Below are 20,442 nucleotides of genomic sequence, written 5' to 3'. Positions count from 1 at the left end.
TCATAATATTCATCATTATATATACTGTATTTTAATAAAACAAAACTTTATATATTCATTTATTTATATACTTTAATCTCTGCATACTTATGGTCATATTGTTTGTAGTTGCATTCATTATGCATTTCACTAGACCTAAATCATAGTTTGTAATGCTTTCTACACTACTGCTCAGTCCTATTGTGCCAGGGTAGTGTCCATTCACTCAGAGTCATGTTGAGGCAGATGCATTATGGAACACATCAGAGTTACCACAGTTCGAGCAGTATAGAAAGCATTTGGAAAAAAGAAAAAAAAAAAAAAGAAATAAACAAAAAAAGTATCTTAAGAGAATTTGTCCACACATATTGGAAGACAAAGATTCTTAAAAAGTTGTACGTACTTAATATAGTCATTATAATATACTATGATAATTATGTTGTAATTGTCAGCATGAATAAATATACTGTAGATCTATAAATGATGGGTTCTTGCCTCATATTTGAAGCCAGTGACAAATAGCTAATGTTTACATGTAATTCTTTAATGTATCTCTTCCAAAACTGGGATATAGAAAAAGGATGTATTTACTCTGGGCAAAAGTGTGAGGTATAAGGATTATTTTGGAGGGAAATTATGTTTTTGGACCATCATTTACATGTTTCATCAAAGGCGTTACAAATAATGTAAGTTGAGTAAAGCATTTGGCCACTGAGGCAGACACAGCGTCAGACACAGAGAGTGAGGAAGTCGGTCAGACAGAAGAAGCAGAAGAAAGCCCTTTTATGATCACTGCACCTGCTGTGAACTCACAGCACTCCATGTTATGGCATCAGAGATTTCTCAGCCAGTGCTATGGCCAAACTTACTCTTGAAGTAATGTGCACATAATTCCACTTTCAGTTTGCTTTCTCATGATTGTATGTAGAAAATATAGTTATTTTCTAATGCTGACTTTGTGAATTCTATACATACACTGTAAAAAATACCCTGACCAGAGACTGCAATCAGCACAGTACAAACAAGTGGCTTGTGGATACCATTGAACATAGATATACTAAGGCAAAAGACGCACATAAATAGCCGGAGCATTAATTTGGGCAATTTGCGTATAATGAATAATACTATGATTCTTTTAACATTTTAGCCACCATTTACAAACAGAATCTTTGTTGTCATATTTTAACCATGAATCCATTGCTTACAGCCATTTGAATCTCAGATGTGCTTAAAGCTACAGAACAGATGTTTGATGTAAAACGCATTGTTTCACAACAGTTTGTGGCCAAATAAGTTGAGAGTCAGTGATGGATTTCGAGCAGCAACTTTTTGACTCTTTCTTGAACTATGATGAGAGTTTTCTTACAGCAGATGGTGTGACAGTCCATCTGTTAGTAGATGTGAATACAGAAGTGTATGTATAAGTTTATTTTGATAGCACAAAATGGTGTCCAAGTATTTCTTCCATTTGACACAATTTTCATATCTCAAAATATATCACTGCATTATCGGTGTATGGCATATTAGCAGCCCTTTGTCCTGTTGAAGTCCACTTTTCTTCTCTGGTACATCCTTTGTATGCCTCTGTTCATAATAATAATTCCCTTTGATTCATCTTAAAGGTCCCCCCTCAGTCTGTGTCTTGGGGAGAAGTAGTGACATGCATGGGAGAACTGGGTACCCTGGGGAGAGAGGTTAAATCAATGTATAAGAATGGGAAAGATTCAAAAATAAAAAGTATGTAAAGTTGATAAAGATAAAGAATAGGAAATATGACTAAGAAAAAAAGAAATGACTATGGTAAACAAAGAAAGGGGATGGTGACTTTAGGAAGAGGATGACCTTCCAGTACCATCCATACTTCCTTTGTGACTTTTATAGGCATTTGTCCCAAAGTTAGTCCATCCTCCCTCACCTGTCTGTGAGCTTCTTCAGTGCCCGCTCGATGTTCATGCGGTGGCCTACTCTCGTCACCCCCAGGTCCAAGAAGTCGTCTTTTGTTAGTGAAGGTAGATGTGATCCATCAATCTCATTGTCTATAAAACGCTCCCTATGTTCACCCAGGTTCAGGTACGTCAGCCAGTCCGCTACGTCGTACTTGGTCCAGTAGGGCAGGGGTTTCACAGCAAAGGGTTTGGCTGGTGGTGGTGGGGTGAGGTGGGGAAAGTTGAGGCATGATGGGCTGGGGGGCAGGTGCAGAGGGGAAGATGCCCCAGAGAGAAAGTGAGTGGGAGATAAGGAGCGAGAAACTAGCAGCGGGTTTGGACTCTGCATCCCTGATGGTGAGTACAGTGGTGGTGTTGAGGCCTGGTAGGGGTCTCCAAGTGGGAGGCCGGGGGAGGGTGGGGTGAGTGGGCCAGGAAAGTCAAAGGGGCCAGTGTAAACGGGTGTGCTGGGAAGTATGGGGAGTGAAGAGGGCCTAGGTGGAGCAGGGTTTTGCTGTTCTGTGTTGTAGATAAGAGGACTAGGGGCCCGACGGCGAGAAACTGATGACCGCATCTCCTTTGTGGGGCTGCACTGGAAGTCAAAAGTCTGCCTGCGCATTTTGGAGCGATGCTTTGGTGATGTGGGATACGGACAGTATGTTGGAGAATGTGGAGGGTGAGAGTGAACTGGGGATGTGGGCATCTGTGGGGATGGAGAGCGGGTCCAGTTCCGCTGCACTGGTACATGAGGTGTGGGGGAGACAGAGGGGGAGGCAGCCAGGTTAGGGGCGAGAATCTGACGGTGCTGTGGTGAAGAGGTTGGTAAAGGTGATGTGGAGCGACCAATCGGAGGACTGTGAAAGGCATCAGAGAAATCTGCAGAATACCTGAAAAACACAAATAAAACTATATAGCTTCAAAAGGAAATACGTAAGTGAAGTTGAAACTAACTCACAGAATATTGTAGTGCAACTTTTGTCACACAAAATGAATGGATAATGACAGATATTTTTGTTATTTACAGCTTTAACCACAGAGGAGTTTACCAGCCTCCTTTGAGACTCCACTGGGAAAATAGCTATTATAGCATGTGGAACTGTCATCCCATGACACTGATGTTTTAACACCATTGTATTACATTGACTAGATACTCACTGAGGCAGTGATACACCAAACTCTGCACTATAATTACTTTATGTAAAGCCATACAAACCTGTTCATGGTGGGTGATTTGGGAGACTGACTCCAGTCGTCCATGCTCTTCATTCCGCTCATCTGCTGCAGCTTGGAGCTGAGCTCATTGATGATGTTAGCCTTCACCCCAGACAGAGGTGAGTGTAGCCTACGGCCATCCATGGCCATGGCCCCTCTTGGGATCCTTCCCTGTTCATGCTCCTCCAGATCGACCCAGCTCACCTGCCGAGTATCCATGGGCCTCTCTAAACATGCTGCCAAAGCGGTACTAAAGCCATCCTCCATTTTGGATCTGCCTTGTTTTCCTCTTGCATCTGGGAAAACTCCATCAAACCTAGGATCTTCAGGATTGACTTGTCTGTGCAGCTGCAGTGGAGCAGGATTGGTACTATTCTGTCGCCGAAGTGCAACCGAGGGACCCCTCCCTCCCCCTTCTTTGTAATGAGTCATCTTTGGAAATGCAGGATTTGCCAGTTTAGCACTGAGTACATCAAATGTTTGCCCACCTGAGTAGGCTGTGCAAAGATCCTGGTTCTCAGAAACCTTTTCTGTTTCTCCTGCTGTCCCTCCTCTGTCACCCCTTAGTCCAGACAAACCCAGCATCTCCAAATGATGGTCACTACTGCTGTGACTGTCCAGCTCTTCTATACCAGAGTCCACCACTGCATCCTGCCACTCTCCACTCTTATGAATTGTGTTGGGATGATGCGGATGGTCAGCAGCTTTACCTCCTGGGGCAATGCTAGCTTTGGGCCCTGTCATGCTGTACTCAGTGGTGGTAGGGGAGGTTGTAGTAGTAGTGGCTGCTGTAGTTGCAGTCATAGTGGTAGTTGCGTATGTCATAGTAGTGGTGAGAGCAGCAGTACCTCTGTCTGGAGGCAGGCTTTGTTCACTCACAGATGGGTCATTGGAGCTACTATAATAAGGCAGGGACTGGGACATGGGCTGTGGCCTGTGCACTGATGTTGGAGCAGCAGAGCTTGTAGCAGCTGTGGTTGTAGGTGGAAATATCTGAGGTGAAGGGTAAGACGGTGACAGGGCGGACTGTGTGAGGTTGGCCACTTCGCTGTCATACGAGGTTAAACTGGACGTGGCTGAGTCCCCTTGTGAAGTGGTCTGAGAGGTATTTTTGGCAGGTGGAGGTGGATGAGGTACACCAGCGGCGTTTTGAACATGATGCGGTATACCCCTCTCATGTTTACCATTGGCAAACTGAAGTGGCGGGGGTAACGGGTCAACAAAGACAAACTCATCTTCTGCATCTATTGAAGGAGCAGGTGGAGGGAGAACCATAAGTCCTAGACCTTCTTGGGACTGTCCTACCACTCCCCTGCCCGCACTTTCATGTGATGGGGCTGAAGGGACAGTGTATTGAGGAATGTAGCCCGTGTGAGAACTGTCAAATTGAAGAAATGAGGGTCTGCATGGAGCTGGTTGACTTGGCGGCGGCGGTGGCTGCACCATTGATACAGGCCTGTTGTTGTACACCTCTTTCTCTTTTGAGCTAGGGTAATACTGCGGTGAATACTGACTGGTTCTGTCCTCCGAGAAGCGAACTCTGAGACCCTCTCGTGGTCCTCCTTCCTTCTCTCTCTCTACCCTTTCTCCACCACCCAAACGCAATATCCTCGGGGACTGGGGCCGGCTGAGCGATGCCGGTGAGGTGGTGGCAGTAGGTGACGTTAGATGCATTGAAACTGGAGAAGTATATGTTGATTGGGTAGGGGTCGCAAAAAGTGAAGGAGTTGGGGTTTGAATAGGGGTGGGAAACGATCCAACGGTAGACATTTGACGACCAAAATATCTATCATCACGCCGTGTTCTACGGTCATCCTTCAAGGCCCTTTCTCTTGCTGCTAAGGCTAGACCAAGTGGTGATGAAGGGTCCAATACTTTCCCAGTCAGTGGATGGATAAACGTAGTAGTAGGCTGGTGGCCATACATTGAGGGAGCTGACTTGGGCTGGCCATCGTGACTGAGAATCGGTGAGGAATACTCCGGTAAACCAAAAGCAGGGGGCATACTGCTGGAGTAGTTGACATAGTTATCTCCAGAAAACATGCCCTCATCAATAGACTTTGAAGGCCTTAATCGAGGCATAGGCACATCCATTTGAGAGCCGTGTAAAGGCTGAATCCTGCTCCCATACTGTCCACCTAGATCACCTCCACCAGCCTCTCCTTGGATATCCTCCTCTGATGACAGGAAAAAAGAAGCACTTTTTCTCCTCATGTCTCGAAATCGTTCCCGTTCTTTCCGCGCTCCTACACCGTCACCCCCTCTACCACTCCCCAAGCCTCCATATGATGTTCCCATAGAAGATGTGTAGTCTAGGTTTTCCACATTTTGTTGGGATGTAACAATAGGGGCAGTTGATGAAGGTGTTGATGTGGATGTTGGTGGTTGGGGTGCTGTGGTGAGCGGCTGAGGCAGGCTGTTGTTGGGACTGTCTGCTGAGTTGTCTGCAGAGGGAGAGGGGGGTTCTTCCGCATCCTGAGACTGCTCTGCCTCCATGCTGCTCCCCTGACTGCTGCGCCCACTGCTGCTTGTGGATGGAGCTTTTACGATGATAGTAGGTATTGGAATAGAACTCTTCTCTTTAGGAGCCCCACCTTTAGCTCTATGCTGTCGGATGCCATCTTCCACTTTTGATTGTTTCATCAGAGCACCGCGTCCCCCTCTCCTGGCTCCACCTCTCCCCGCTGCCCCAGGTTGTTCTCTGTTGCCCATTTGTGGGTGCTGTGGCACTGGTTGCGGTTTAGGTTTAGCACTTGTTGGTGGTGTAGCACTACTATATCCTCGTCTCAACCCGCCCATTTTCCCACCGCCTCTTTTTGGTGCTTCTTGCTCTCGGACAAGTCCTTCCGATTGTCGACGAAGGGTGGGAACCATGCCCCCTGATCCTGCTCTGTCCCAGCCTGCTTGAGAGGGATGTCCTACCTGGGGATGGTGTTGGTAGTGAGGTTGGGAGACAGGGGGTATGGGCATGGCAGGGCCTCTACCAGTATAAGGGCCTGCAGATAGGGGTGGCTCTGGGGCAGATGTGTTTGGGGGTGGAGGGATTTCCTCAGGCCCTGGGACTGAGAGGCTCCGGGACAGCTTCATAGCAGGTGGGTGGAGAAATCCCCGCTCCTCCTCCATTGCACCTGAAGACATAAAAACAGTTAAGCCAAATCAAACTACAAATAAAATAAGATATCTTTTTCAAATGTTGGACGCTACCGATGGATTTTTGTCGCATCATAACTGCATGTTGAGGTCCCTGACCTGGCTGGTAGTAAGCTTGGTTATAGCCATAACCAGGTCCAGACTGCATCATACTCATTGAAGACTGCTGATCATAAACTGGCTATAAAAAAAAAAGAACAGACAATAAATAAAAACAAAAAATGAGTCATATGTTTTATATGCACAACTATTAGAATTCTGGCACTGGATAGGTAACAGTTAGACACCACCAATGGTAAAATGTCTTTCTAAAAATGCTCACAAAAACCTGTTAACTTGTAGCATGCAATGCTATTTTGTCTATTTTCTCATTTGATATAAATGAAAAAGGTGTAAATGTATCTGCCTGCATAATTTGTTATGCTTTAGGCAGCAGAAGATTATAGATGAATGGACACTACCTGACTCACACTTAACAAGTGTTCTCATGTGGGTGGGCTATTGTCAATCATCCTCTGTAAAGACCAGCGAGGGCAGTGGCTAAAAAAATCTAAAGATCAAGTCGCTTTTTAAGCATCAGCATTAGTCACTAAATCATGACTAATCTGAGCTACATCTCAGTGCATTAGAAAGTTATTCTCTCTTTGTAATATATAGGACCTAAACATATTTAAAGGGACAGTTTAGAATTTTGGACTTAAGGCCTCATTTCCTAGTTAGCCAGAATGTTGGAGACGTGTGGAGACATTTAAAAAAATATTTCCATCCAGTCCTTGTATTTGCAGAGGTCGCTAGTGCTAGGCTAGCGCATGTCAATAGCCATAGTTAACCTGACAATAAAAAAGTCTTACCCACTCCACAAAGCACCCGAGGCAAAACAGTTATAACGCCAGAATGTTGATGTGAATGTCTGTGTTGATAGAATAATTTTAGAAGTAAAACAAACCTTGCATTTGAAGGATTTATGTGTGAGCAGCAGCAGCAAGTTATACTTCCTGATAGAAAGCTTGGCAGCAGCGAACTGATATATGAGAAAATAGTCCCTCAATATGCGATGAGTCATGCGATGCAAGGTTAGTTTTATTTCAAACTAGGGATGGGCATTTAATAAAATTTTCTTAATCGATCGATTATTGATTAATCATTAAGGTTTTTATATTAAAATTCAGTCTCACAGAAACAAAACTTAAAACTACATGGCTAATTTGCATAAACTAAGCGAAGAAAAAAAAAACTGCTCTTGTGCGCTGATGCGGCACTACTGAGTGGAATACAGGTTAGTGTGACCATATTTGCGTTTGACAAAACCAGGACACCGTACGGGAGGTGGGAGGTGGGGCCTCGTCATCGACATTGCGCTACTCTCACCTGGCAAAGCTTTTTAATGTTTTCGGTGTCCTGGTGAGCTTTTTCCCACTGGACACCTAAACATATGTGCCTGCTTTGTACACTGTGCACATGACTACCCACTTGTCCCGACCGGAACAGAAAGCGTAGAATTTCTTGTACAAGTCATCATTAAATATGGATTTGCGCTTTGGCATGTTGCAGGCTGACCGACTGTAGCTACATGTACGGACCCCTGTTTGTCCCCGGACACGGTCACCCTACGCTACACACAGCAACCTACATTCGGTTTGTCGATTAAAATGAACGTAATCGATGAAATTCTTACTGATCAATTATCGATTAATCGACTAATCATGCCCATCCCTATTTCAAACATTATTCTATCAACACAGACATTTACATCAATACTCTGGTGTAATAATAGATTTGCTTTGGGTGCTTTTTGGAGTGGGTAAGACTGTTTTTAGTGGCAGGCTAACTATGGCCATTGACATGCGCTCGCCTAGCACCAGCGACCGCTGCAAATACAAGGACTGGATAGAATTTTTTTTAAAAGTGTCTCCACATGTCTACAACACTCTGGCTAACTAGGAAATGAGGCTCTATGTCCAAAATTCTGAACTGTCCCTTTAAGCATATTTAGCATTGCCACTAAGGCTGTGGTCCTTTAAGTTGTTAAGTCAATTAAGTCTTTGTTGATTTTTTATTAGTCAACTAATAATTTTATTAGGGTTAGAAGGATTTATGTGAACCGCAGCAGAAAGGAATACTTGGAATGAGTTAGCAAGTGATTTGGGAGTGATTGGGCAGTTCAAGCAGCCCTAATTTCCACAGCTAGAATCACATAGTTTTATTACTCTAGTCTATATTCTAGGTAATAAAAGTCAAGAGTGTACCTCGTTGGGTGTGTTGGGAGCAATATTCTTGCCCCTGTCCCTCTTGCCCCCATGACCCCTCTGTCCCTGGCTCTCCGGTGTAATCGTGTGTTGGGCAGCAGCCAAGATTTCGTCCAGTTTATCTGAGACACAGAGTGGACAAGGAGGTCAACATGACTCAAGAGAGCATAACAAGTCCTAAGCTTTTTCTTATTCTTACTCCTTGCCCTATTAATTCCTTTTGCCACTTAAAGGGCCTGTATTACCTTATTTTCTGATTTATGTTAGAATGTTGTTACCTCAACAAAAACATACCTGGAGTTGTGTTTTCTTTCATTCATACATGTATAACGCACAAACCCTGAATATTTAGGCTGAGCTCTTCTCTCAAAGAGAAAACATTCTGTTCCACCATGTGATGTCATGTGGTAATACAGAAAGTGCCCCACTGTGTTTTAAACTTCATACACCCTCACTAGAATCATTTGAAAATTTTCTGTCCTAGAATTTCTAATCACTACTGAACAAATTGCCTAGTATGAAAGTGGTGTGTGCGTGAGTGATGCTGGTGGTCGGAGGGGCCAATGGCACAGATTGGCAGCCTTGCTTCTGTCAGTCTGCCAGGGCAGTGGTGGCTACAGTAATAGCTTACCACCACAGAGTGTGGAATGAATGACTAATGCTCTGTAAAGCATCTTTGAATGTACAGAAAAATGCTATATAAAACTGATCAAGTAAAAGGTAAAAGGTAACCGTTAACTTGAAAACTACCACCACATGACATCATGAGGTGGAATTTTTGAGTTTTGGAAATGTAGACAGACTAATAAAGCAAGATTACTCAAATATGTGTGAAAAAAACAAAATACAACTACAGGTATGTTTTTGATGAGTTAACAACACAAAAACATGGCTTACAGCTCACAAGAGTCAAATTTGTGTAATACAGGACCTTTAAAGGGTGAGTCCTAAGGAATGAGATGCCAATATAACTTTTCTTAAACAATTTAAAATAGCTTTTTAATACATGCTGAGATGACTACTTTACACAATGTTTTGTTTAAGAGGGCTTGTGTTTTCACTAAATTCAGCAAGTATTTGAAATGCAGAGGAATCCGTGTTCCATCTGAAGACACTTGAGTACCACCAGTGATACAAGTACCACCATATGAGCACCACTGCCCCAGAGTTCTACTGCAGTTTAAATATTTGCTGAATTTAGAGTGAACTTAATCCTTTGAGGTAGCACTTATTTAGAACAATTGTTAAGCCCTATTTAAACCTGGTTTGAGCAGGTGGTACTCCAACAACACCAAGTATTTTCATAGGTGGTACTTTGTGTGAAAATCTAAGAACCACTACTGAATGCTTAAATGTTTAAAAGGGGCCAGTGAGACACAGTAAATTGGTACTGGGTCTTAATTTTCAAAACACACTCAATTTCACAAGAGCTTTTATAGTTTCTTACTCAGTGCCATCTGATAGACTGTCCTTTTCTTATCTGGGCCCTGGGATGGTTCATACTCTGCAAAAAGAGGAAAAGCTTCAACTGATGTTGTTTTAATTAAAGCTGGTGGACTGATGGGGGGAATGATAAGAGCTGATATTCACCTGCTTTCTTTTTCCATGGAGAGGCAGCTGTTGCATGCATTATTTGAAAAATAGAAATCAAACTTGTGACTCAAAGCGCAATGCCCATGCTAACTGTATATACTCTAAAGCAAATGAAAGGATGGAGTACATACATACACTATACTGGTCACGTGACACATGTGATGGCGTGAGTGCTGATGAGAGGACAGGGACTAGGATGAAGGACATAAAAAACAACCAGGGAACACATTGCTGACATATCCACACCTTTGTCCACTGTACGCAGCATACAGCATGTTGTTGGAAGGGTTCAGAAAGAAAGATTAGTTAGACATCATGTTTATAAAAAGACACTGGTGAATATATTTTCCTAATAGTAACTATGCTTTGTAAATGTGCACCCCCTGAGAATAACTGTAGTTTTCTTAGAGTCTCCTTTGTCGTCTTACCCATCTCTTCCAGCTCTGATGTCATGGACTTGGAGCGCAGGGCGATGGCAGGAGGGGTCAGTCTCTTAGTCTGCTGTGGGGCTGCCAAAAGGGAACCCAGCCAAATACAGTCTTAATGTAATGTTTAGTACACTCATATAAACACACAGTCACCAATGACAACACTCAGGCTTTTTAGAAAGACACATACAAGCAATCACTCTTTGTATTGCACCATTAAAAAAAGTGGAACACATCATGGGGAAAAGCTGAGTCGTACCTCTCTTCCTGGTGGTGTCCTCGAGCTCTGGGTTTCGCGCCACCATGACGACCTTCACCATCAGGCTGTTGCCCCCTTGTCGGATCATGTTGACCACCTGCCTGTGACCGACCTTGACCACATTCTGCCCATTCACCTGACCACAATACAAGGATATTATGAACCATTAGAGTGTAAACATTCCACGCTAGAGTAAATATTTATTCCCTCTCTATCCAGAAGTAACTTCAGCAGTACTAAAACTAAAAACCTGCCATTCCTGAGCAATTACAAAAGCTGCCACAAAAATGACTCACTGCCGGTTGAATATGTAACATATAAATTAGCATTTGGTTGAATTTAATAGAGGTGCACATTTAAGAAAACATCAGTAAAGGGACAAAGAAACTCTGTTGATGTGGCACTAAAAAGGTTCTGTGATTACCGCAATATTAAGTGGCTGTGTAGCCTACGCAGCACCATTTTTCAAGAACAAAATGAACTAAGAAACTCATAATAAATAATACTTTGATTAAATAAATATTTGCCTTTGAGCGTACACACACAAGTGTAACAAATATGGCAATTTTAAGCCTCTGACATCATGCTTTAACTTAACCTGTATTTAAACAGACATAAAAAGCTGCATACAATTGACTTACTTTTTTTTTCTTTTAATAACAATCTTGTAATTTCTAAGCTAATTTCAAACAAGAATGTTCCAGTGGCTTTGTTCTAAATCTCACAAAATCATTTTTAAAGTCATATGACGACAAAACTGTATTTATCACTCACTGAGAGGTTGGAGCCCTGGGTCTTTAAGGCATTATAAGAGTGCATCTCTAATTGTGTTACCATCAACAAACAGCACGCTGTGTAATTCAAACATAGCATCACCAATCAGAGCCAATCACACTTTTTCGATAAAACGTAATTTGTCAGTGGAAAACTTTTCTGTCTGTTGACATAGGCCTGCATTTAAAGCACTGGAAACATTGCATAATGCGCTAAGACTGGACCAAATGCTGAGTAAACAGACAAAACTGATGATTAAATCTAATGTACCATGGGAACCACGGATTAAGAGCCATGAAGCATGGTCCTTACCTCGATGAGGAAATCCCCCATCCTGAGGCCGGCCCTCCAGGCCACGCCCCCCTCATCGACAGATTCCAGGTACTGAAGCGCGGGGAAGGCTGGCGTGGGGGTGAACTCCTCTATGGGAGTCTGGGCTGCAGTAATGAACAGGATTTGAACGGATTAAAGAATGCTACTGGAAACAGCAAGTCTATCATAAGTTCTGTGGGCACAATTTGATCAAAGCTTACCCTTGGCACCTCGCAGCACAAAGCCAAACCCCTCATTGTCTTTCTTCTGTAGCAGCACTGTCTTCTCCTTAATGATGTAGTCACTTAGAGAAAGACAAGTAAAAAAAAGCTTCTATTTTAGATAAACTGCCTCACAGAATATGTTTACTGCAGCAAACAGGATAATTGGCAGAGGATGACATACAAAGAGATGATGTTAGTTTTTGTTAATGAAAAGTGTATCTGAGGTGACATGCAATACTAAATGGGTTAATGCACTTTGAAGAGACAGGGACTGGATCAAGAAAGAATTGCAGAAATCGCAAAAAATTAAAATTTTGCATTAAGTTTTGACATTCATAACATGAACTCTCATATATGACACATTTAATTAGACACACTAAGGCAAGACTCTATATCCACAATACTGACGCCTGGGAAGACAGACAGACTGGATGAGACTTGCGGTGTAGCGTTGCCATTATTCCATTATTATATTACCACGTCTGGGACTTTTGACCAAGCTCTCTGTAATACACTGCACACGGGTGGTCAAATGGACTCCACGCTGCCACATCTCATGAATCATTTCTGGGCAAGCGTTTCCAACAATATCAATTCCCCCTTGTTCTCGCAGTGAAACCCGCGGCTCAACAAGAGATGGATGATGTAAGAGGAATTGCATCTATTTCTTTAGAGGCAGATCATTTCTGCATTAGTTGGCACTCGGCCGTTTAACTCCAAGTGACTTCACACCTCAAACCAAAAGACATGAAACAATAAAAGGGCTGCACCGTGGACTGGTTTGTTACCGAGGTCTACTGCCAAAACAATGGACCTAGCAACGGGCATTACAGGAAGTAATTTCCATTGCTAATCATTTTTTTTATTTGGAACTTCAGACGGGTTGCTTCATAATATGCATAAACACTCTATTTAGCTGCAAGTTAAATGCCTCCCACACTCAAGAGACGGACTGTGGAGCTGTACATTCCATCTCTGAGCAAAACAAAGGCATTTGCACATTAAATGCTAGAATAATAGTTGTCTGTCTGCTTTGCCGGAATTTGGATTTGGACATTATAAATATGAATCCCCACACAAAAGGTTGCTCCTTATGTCTGAATTAAAACCAGGAATAACATTCACAGTAAAACATATGACAAATTAATATGCAAATCATATCAATTTGTTGCTGCCATGTCCCATTAAAAAAGCCAATGACAAGAAAATGTATTATTTCAATAAAGTCCACAATACAAGTTAGCTCTGTGCAGTAATGCAGCAATGTGTGACTCCTGGAGGTGCAGTGGAGTCGTGAGCCACAGGCCTGGAGTCCCAGACTTCAACACCAAGCCATAACTTTAGCACCCAGCAGACGATCACTAGTTTCCCCTACTGAGGTCCATCCCTTATGTGTTCTCCATCAATGTTAACTGTTTCGCCAACGCACGGCCGCCTTCCATCCATCTGCTCCTCACACCTCACTCCTCTTTTCTCTCACCCTGTCCTCACATCATGCCTTCCTTCTCAGAGGATCAAAGTAGCATGCAGTGGGTGGACGCTCCAGCGGGCCGGTCGACTATGGGTCTACCTCTCCCGGAGGTGGGTCATGATGTTCTGCCTGCAATGGACTACACTCCTGAGTCATCCTCTCCACTCAACACAATTACCAGAGAAAAGCAGTTTTAACCATTCATCTGCTTTTAGGCGTCTGTTTGAGGACCCCACAAGTGATACACTGGATAACTATGGACATGAAGACAAGCAGCAGAGATATGTATAGCCTACTATACTGTTTCAGAGACACTCCCTCAGCAGTCGTACACTATGACGTATGCGGCTTATATGTGAAATGTCTATGTTCTTTTCACAATGGACACACACACAAACCCAACCACCGGCAACACCGCACACTCCCCCCCTCCCCAGCATTGACTTTTATCTCCCGGTGCAGGTAAAATGGCTAATAATAAAATATCAATGTGGACATGGACTGGTGGGAAGCACAGGCAGACTTTAAATGGGGAAGTGGTGAATGAGTATGATGTGCTTAGAGAAATCATGACTCAAAGACAATGAAATACACCCACACTGTCTGACTGAAACGCATCAATATGAGCGCTCGCTAACACACAAGGGGACACACACACATGCACACAAGAGGGAGAAAAGACACGCAAAAAACACAAACATGCTGCAGTCACTCGTCAATGGTCGCCACATTGATAAAACATGCAGGGAGGGAACAGAGGACTAGGCATCCTCGTACATACACGGACACACAACACATAGCTTATTAGACTGTCTTTGAAAAGGCACGGCCTGTCAGTAGCAACATCTACCTCTCCCCTCTCTCCATTGTCCTCTCCTCACATCCATAGCCAGCCAATGAATGAGGAAACAGCCCGCTACCTGTAAATGTACCACACGCTCCTGTTTCTGGGGCCCAGTGACGGCCACGAAGAAGAGAGGGAGAGAGAGAAATCTCGCTCTCCGCATCCCCCCATTGCCGCGAGCCCCCCCTTTTCTCCTCTCTCTCTCCACAGCGCGCTCCTCACACCAGCGCCGCACCTCCTCCCCCCTCCTTGCTTGCTCTATCCTGCTACAGCTCAGCCTCACACCAGAGAGAGAGAGAGAAACAGGAGAAGACAATGTGGAGCTAAAGAGGACGATTCCCAGTGGTTATCGCAACACAGGGGGGGACGTAGGGAGATGGAGAGAGCAAGGTGAGCAGTGGGAATGCAGTGGGGGGATGGGTGAACAGCAAAAGGCGATATGGGGACATGTACTGCATATTTGCAGATCATATTAAATATCACTTAAAAATACCATGATAATAGAAGTGTTTATTATTGTATGTATAGCAAGGAACCTCAAATAAATAACAGTTGATAACAAAGCAAAGTCCACTTCAAAATATGCTCTGACTGGTCTTTACAGTAAATTACCATGTTCCAGCATTAAAAAAAGGTGCAAAATGTTGCAATGTTGTTCACCAGCATTGCAAAATACATACATGCAATATAAAATGAAGTGGTCTCACTCTCAGATAGGGATAAAGAAAAATAATTATAATATCTGAATGTGTTACATTTTTATTATTCATTACAAGTTTAACAACAGTTCCAAAGACAAAAGTCAATATGGCTTCACTCCATACTCTTGATGGTGATGAGCTGCCAATCTGCTTCATATGCCCCAACAACCACTGACACCCACATTCATTGAGTGAATTGTCTTACCCACAGACACAACAACACTGTGCTCTAGTAAGAGCTGGGATAGAACCACTGACCTCTTGGTTGGTGGGCAAACCAATTACCATTAAGTCAAGGCACTGCTGCCCTAATAATTCCTATACCGGATTAGGCTATTTTAATGCTGTTTCCAACCACACTTCAAAATCTGTAAAAGCAGTTCTAAATTTAACTCTAAGGCCAAGGCCAATCAATTTCAGGGATAGTAGACCATCCACATGTTAGCAAAATATAAAAAAAGAATGCCTAAACTTAACATGTGAATCTGTAAATGACTGTTTTTATGGTGCACTAAATTTGCCTGTAGAACCCTGTTCCTGGAGCTGTCAGCGCCCCTCGAGCGAACACAGCTCTACAACAGTCATTGACATTCTCCTGTGCGCAGCGCCACAGAGAGGGGGAACATGGTCCAGATCACAGTGTAATGGAGCACCACTTCACTTCACCATGTGGCTGCAATTACCACCCCCCTCCACATATGTATCAGGACCCATGGGCTGCCACTGCATTCATTTACAAAACAAGGCAGGGTGAGTTAAAGGGCTGTGCTTTCTGAGTGACAAATGTATGACGTATGGGAAACTGTGAAACCTTGAGGAGAGGCTGGCAAGTCATCTATGTTAGCCCAAGGAACTAACTGGAGTTTGTGCTGTAGTCATGACTCATCAGAGATATGAACCATATCCTTACTAAGAGACACAGACAAATGCAACAAGGGTAAATGACGATATGGGCATATAAAGTTACAGTATGAAGCTTTATAAAATCTAAAGGAGAACCATGCAATTATCCTGCAATGACAGTGATCTAACCTCAAATTAATCTGGTGATCTTTGAGCTCAGATACTACTAGGAATCTGTACCACTTATAACTAAGCCTGAACAAAACTTACTCCATGATGAACAAATATTTTTTTATAAATGGTTCAGTCTTAGTAACTAAAGGATTAGGGTTAGGAGTTAGGGTATTAGTTAAGTGGTTACTAAGCCTTAATCATTATAAATAAAATGTGTTCACTGTGAATGAAGTTTGTGTTCATGCTTTATTAAGGCTATTAAAAATGTAGTTATTATAAAGTGTTACCCAGGGATCCCAAGGAAAACATTTGCCATAAATATCAATCAATCGTACTTTTACTGACCCCTTGTGACTGGAGTTTACTCCTTTCTCACATGAGCCAAAATTGTAAAAATGCTACTTTCAGTTTTTGGTAGAGGTAAATGGGAAACACATTATGTCACATGTGTCTGTTCCACTGAGTTGCAAGTGAGTGATAACATGGAGTAGTGTTACCCCAAATAGCTTTAACATTTGACTGTCCCTTCACTTTTCCCAGTATCTGTTCTCCATATGAGCTCTGTAATATTGTTTATAATAGGATCATCATATTTCAAGAATTGTTGGCAGCTGGGTTTTTGCGTAATGCATATGAAATGGAGAAAAACATGACTTAGCAACACAATAACAAACCCAACACGTTTTGATGTCTTGTGGCTTTCACTGTGTATCTAAAGGCAGAAAACAAAACTTCATTTCCCATGGTACATGCAGGGGTCAAGCACACATGCCCACTGTGATAGAGCGCCTCCCGCCTGTTGCCAAACAACAGTGTGTCAACTATTTCAATCACCTTGACTGGCCTCACAGGTTCCCATTATAATAATAAACTAGCAGCTGCCTACACTCATGTGACAAATCACGGCTACAAATATATTCTCTCTGCACCCACTCCAGTTTAATCCAGCCTTTGTTAGCCTTGTACAAGTTGTAAAGGGCCGTATCCCAGCATGCTTTTGGTGAGAGATTAAATGCATAGTTTTATCCACATCTGGTTTGGAGTATATTGCACTGTTGATCTTAGCTGTCCTGTGTCACGGCTTGTTTTTCATGATGCTATCTGAAGTGGACACCGCCTAAGTTCATGACCGTGTCCTCTGAGTCTTCGATGACCACATCAGATTTTACTGCACCTCAGCACACGAAAATCCTTCAGCGTCCCAGGCCACATTGTCTAGTGCACTCGTTTAAATAACAGATCGCAGTTTTGCAAAAAGAGTGTTTCCATGTGTTACCCAATATTGTTGTTACACACTGAATGAATGATGATGTGACAACTTTGGCCATTTATTGTGTTTTCCTTGGCTCAGGTATGTATCTGTGATAATTGTTCTGGCAATGGTTGCAGCAATCCCATCTAAATTGTGTAAACTATCTAATTAAATATCTCTGCTCAGAGAGTATCTTGATTTCTAATGACGTCAATAGCTGTTAAGTCAACTACAGCTGCTTATGCTTAAGGTTTTTGTCTAATTTATTGATGACTTTAGCTAAGGTTTATAATCTGTCCACAAAGCTTTGGCTGAATACAATGGGAGTCATATCAAAGACATCTGATACTTGATTTAACTTAATTATTGTGTTTTTCAAAATGTAGTTATTTGCCTATTTACATTTAGTATAGTATTGTAGTATAGTTGTATTGAGAATTGTGCCATTGTATCATATACTTGAGTTGTGTTTGCCTGTACAAAATGTGTAATGGTAAACTGGGAAATGGTGAGTGCTTTTAGTTTTCACCATAAGTTTAAAAGGGGGACATAATAACTGTGGATGTTTCTTACCTGGGCCCATCAGTGCCATCATAGGCTCCCACAGTGACGTTACGGAAGAGCTTCCTCTTTGCTTTCTCGCTGCGTGTCTCTGCAAACACACAGTCATGTGTCAGTGCCTTTCTGCTCAGGTCTTTTTATATCACACTAATCAAATATGCAGTATTTACTCTGTGTTTCAAGGCAGCTACAACACATGGCTCAGTGTATGGCTCACTGATCTGTGAAGAGGAAAGTTAAAGTGCCTCTGTCAGCTGCTCCTGTTAACATGACTGTTTCTGGTGCTACAGTGACTTAAAGGAGACATTCAGCCTCAGGGAGAACACAGCCTATTACTCACAGTGCCCACTGTCATGGACTGTATGTGCAATCCAGTTATGGGCTCAGTGAATCATATTCACATATAATATATAATATCTAGATATTTTTTTAAATAGATGTTTAATTTGACAGCAAGGAGCTAGACAAAAGGTTTACAAAAATAGAATTTTGAGTGGAGTAACTTAAATTTATGCAATTTGTTAGGATTATAGTTTTGTTTACAGTACTTGTTTGTTACATTTTGTTATTATTTCAAACAAAATCATCTTCCAAGGCAGTAGTGTTCGGAAGTAACTATATACAGTACATGTACCGAAAATATGTATTCAGAATACAAGGTACTGCATTCCGATACACCTATTCATTCCTTTTGTGGTCTTTAGAATGAAGTTACTTAAAAATCTATTTTACATTCCAGTACATTGCCATTTAAGATTCAAACTGTACAGTGTCTGTGAGAACAAAAAGAAAACACTGCTCTTGCTGTGCATGCAAGTGTGATCCTCCTCAAGTTAGTGATAAATAAATGCATAATAAACATAAAGCTGTTTTAATCCTACACTGCATTTTACACTATAATATAATGCAGTCAATGTAAAATTATTCCAAGTATTACGAATGCTGTACTCTGATTGGACCATGTAACATAACTTTTACATAAGTACATTTCCAGTATTCAATACCTGAATACACTTTTCAAAAGAATATTTCCATCACTTGGAGTAAGACTTTTTATGTGTATACTAAGTATTACACAGATTTAGTAGAAATTAGTCAAGTCCAAAAATCAAAAGCCATAAACTAAATAACTAACTAACTCTTGTTTTACAAAGCAGCTAGTCTGGCTTCTGTCCTATGCATACAGTCACTTTGTTTGCCTGTAAAATGTAAGCTAAAACTTAACAGACAAACAGTGGCTTACATTGGCACTGAAGCTTCCTGCGGCTGAGACTCACCTGATCGATTGTCCTTGCCGAGAGCTGCCACTTCCTCCACGCAGTCCGAGGGAAACCATCCGGTGCGACCTTTCACAGTGCCCTCCCAGAACCCGCCCTCACCTACGCTCAACACTACATCAGAAGTACAGACAAGAGCAGAGCAGGTTTTGATATTTAGACAAGATAGTGAAAATTATGTATGTACCACGTTTAAAATATTGTTCATGATCACCTTTAACTTTGTCTCCTTTGCTGACCGACAGCTCTCGGTCTCCACTGGCAGAGTAGGACTTGGTAGCCACATACACGCGCCCTGGTACTGCGCTGTACATACGCTTCACCTGACCTCCCCCACTGCCTGCTGATGGCGCACTGCACAAAAAGTAATCTGTTATATATAAATCTGTTCAGACTTGTTTTATAGTGAAAGCATTAGCAATGATTGGTAAAATAATAAATTTAGCATTTAGTTATGTTTGGTCTGTTACTCTGGCACCATTTAGCATAAAGAACATTAGCTGATTATACTGTAAACATGAACTAATTGGCAGCACAAAATAATAATGTATGTTTTAGCTTTTGGTTTTCATCCTGTGATCTTGAAACAGTGGCAAAGTTTACAAGCACATCAACAATGTTAATTTCTGAAATCTAAAAATCTGAAAATTTCATATTATTCAACATCTTATGTGAGTAATCTGATGTCGGGGATTGTTCACACCTGTGCATGTCTTGGCAGAAAAATTATACAGTCTTATGTGACACAGATAAAAATTAAAGGAAATGTTAAAGATTGAAAGAGTTATTTTCTTCTTAATGTAACAGTTCATCACTTGTGGGTTACCCCTGTCTCCCCCGTGGCTGTCTGTGCCTCTCCTCCGTATCACTCTGTCCCCCTCTCCCTCGGGATGGGGACCTGTGTCTGGTCCTAGGACTGCTGGAGCTCCTCATACTCACTGATGCTCTGCGCTGACCCTACTCCAACAACAAAGCATACTCTAAACATGTGAAAGATGTATTACAGTGAAAATACAGGACCATCACCTGAGACCTTGTACCTGTGCAGGCGTGGGATTGTTGGGGGGCTTGTTTGATGGGTGTGAAGGGTCTGGCTGGGTCATAGTGTTGTCACTGTTGGCTCGCAGTAGGGGGTGGTTGTGTAGTCCTGGCAGAGAGAGGGTGTAGGAGCTCTCTCTGCGTTTGGGAACATACTTAGGTGACTCCAGAAATGGTAC

General features: G+C 42.4%; 1 protein-coding gene across 1 annotated transcript in view; it reads right to left on the bottom strand.

Annotated features, from left to right (window-relative positions):
* LOC110159688 (SH3 and multiple ankyrin repeat domains protein 1-like) overlaps nucleotides 1-20,442 on the bottom strand; it is a 36,890-nt gene continuing 16,448 nt past the window's right edge. Inside the window, exons 12-28 of the mRNA XM_055150573.1 lie at nucleotides 20,266-20,441; nucleotides 20,052-20,182; nucleotides 19,440-19,579; nucleotides 19,226-19,339; nucleotides 17,961-18,039; nucleotides 12,100-12,182; nucleotides 11,879-12,003; nucleotides 10,793-10,928; nucleotides 10,534-10,614; nucleotides 10,352-10,360; nucleotides 10,103-10,129; nucleotides 9,960-10,016; nucleotides 8,513-8,634; nucleotides 6,321-6,447; nucleotides 3,118-6,244; nucleotides 1,895-2,791; nucleotides 1-1,661 (exon numbers count right to left, since the gene is read on the bottom strand). Of these exons, the coding sequence (XP_055006548.1) occupies nucleotides 1,610-1,661; nucleotides 1,895-2,791; nucleotides 3,118-6,244; nucleotides 6,321-6,447; nucleotides 8,513-8,634; nucleotides 9,960-10,016; nucleotides 10,103-10,129; nucleotides 10,352-10,360; nucleotides 10,534-10,614; nucleotides 10,793-10,928; nucleotides 11,879-12,003; nucleotides 12,100-12,182; nucleotides 17,961-18,039; nucleotides 19,226-19,339; nucleotides 19,440-19,579; nucleotides 20,052-20,182; nucleotides 20,266-20,441 (5,483 nt within the window). The 3' untranslated portion in view covers nucleotides 1-1,609. The remainder of the gene's footprint in view (nucleotides 1,662-1,894; nucleotides 2,792-3,117; nucleotides 6,245-6,320; nucleotides 6,448-8,512; nucleotides 8,635-9,959; nucleotides 10,017-10,102; nucleotides 10,130-10,351; nucleotides 10,361-10,533; nucleotides 10,615-10,792; nucleotides 10,929-11,878; nucleotides 12,004-12,099; nucleotides 12,183-17,960; nucleotides 18,040-19,225; nucleotides 19,340-19,439; nucleotides 19,580-20,051; nucleotides 20,183-20,265; nucleotide 20,442) is intronic.

Source organism: Boleophthalmus pectinirostris, unplaced genomic scaffold, assembly GCF_026225935.1.
Source record: "Boleophthalmus pectinirostris isolate CB_2022bp ecotype Guang Dong unplaced genomic scaffold, ASM2622593v1 HiC_scaffold_14, whole genome shotgun sequence".
Taxonomy (NCBI): Eukaryota; Metazoa; Chordata; class Actinopteri; order Gobiiformes; family Gobiidae; genus Boleophthalmus; species Boleophthalmus pectinirostris.
Note: the sequence above shows the minus strand (reverse complement) of the source record. Positions and strands in the feature narration are given on the sequence as shown.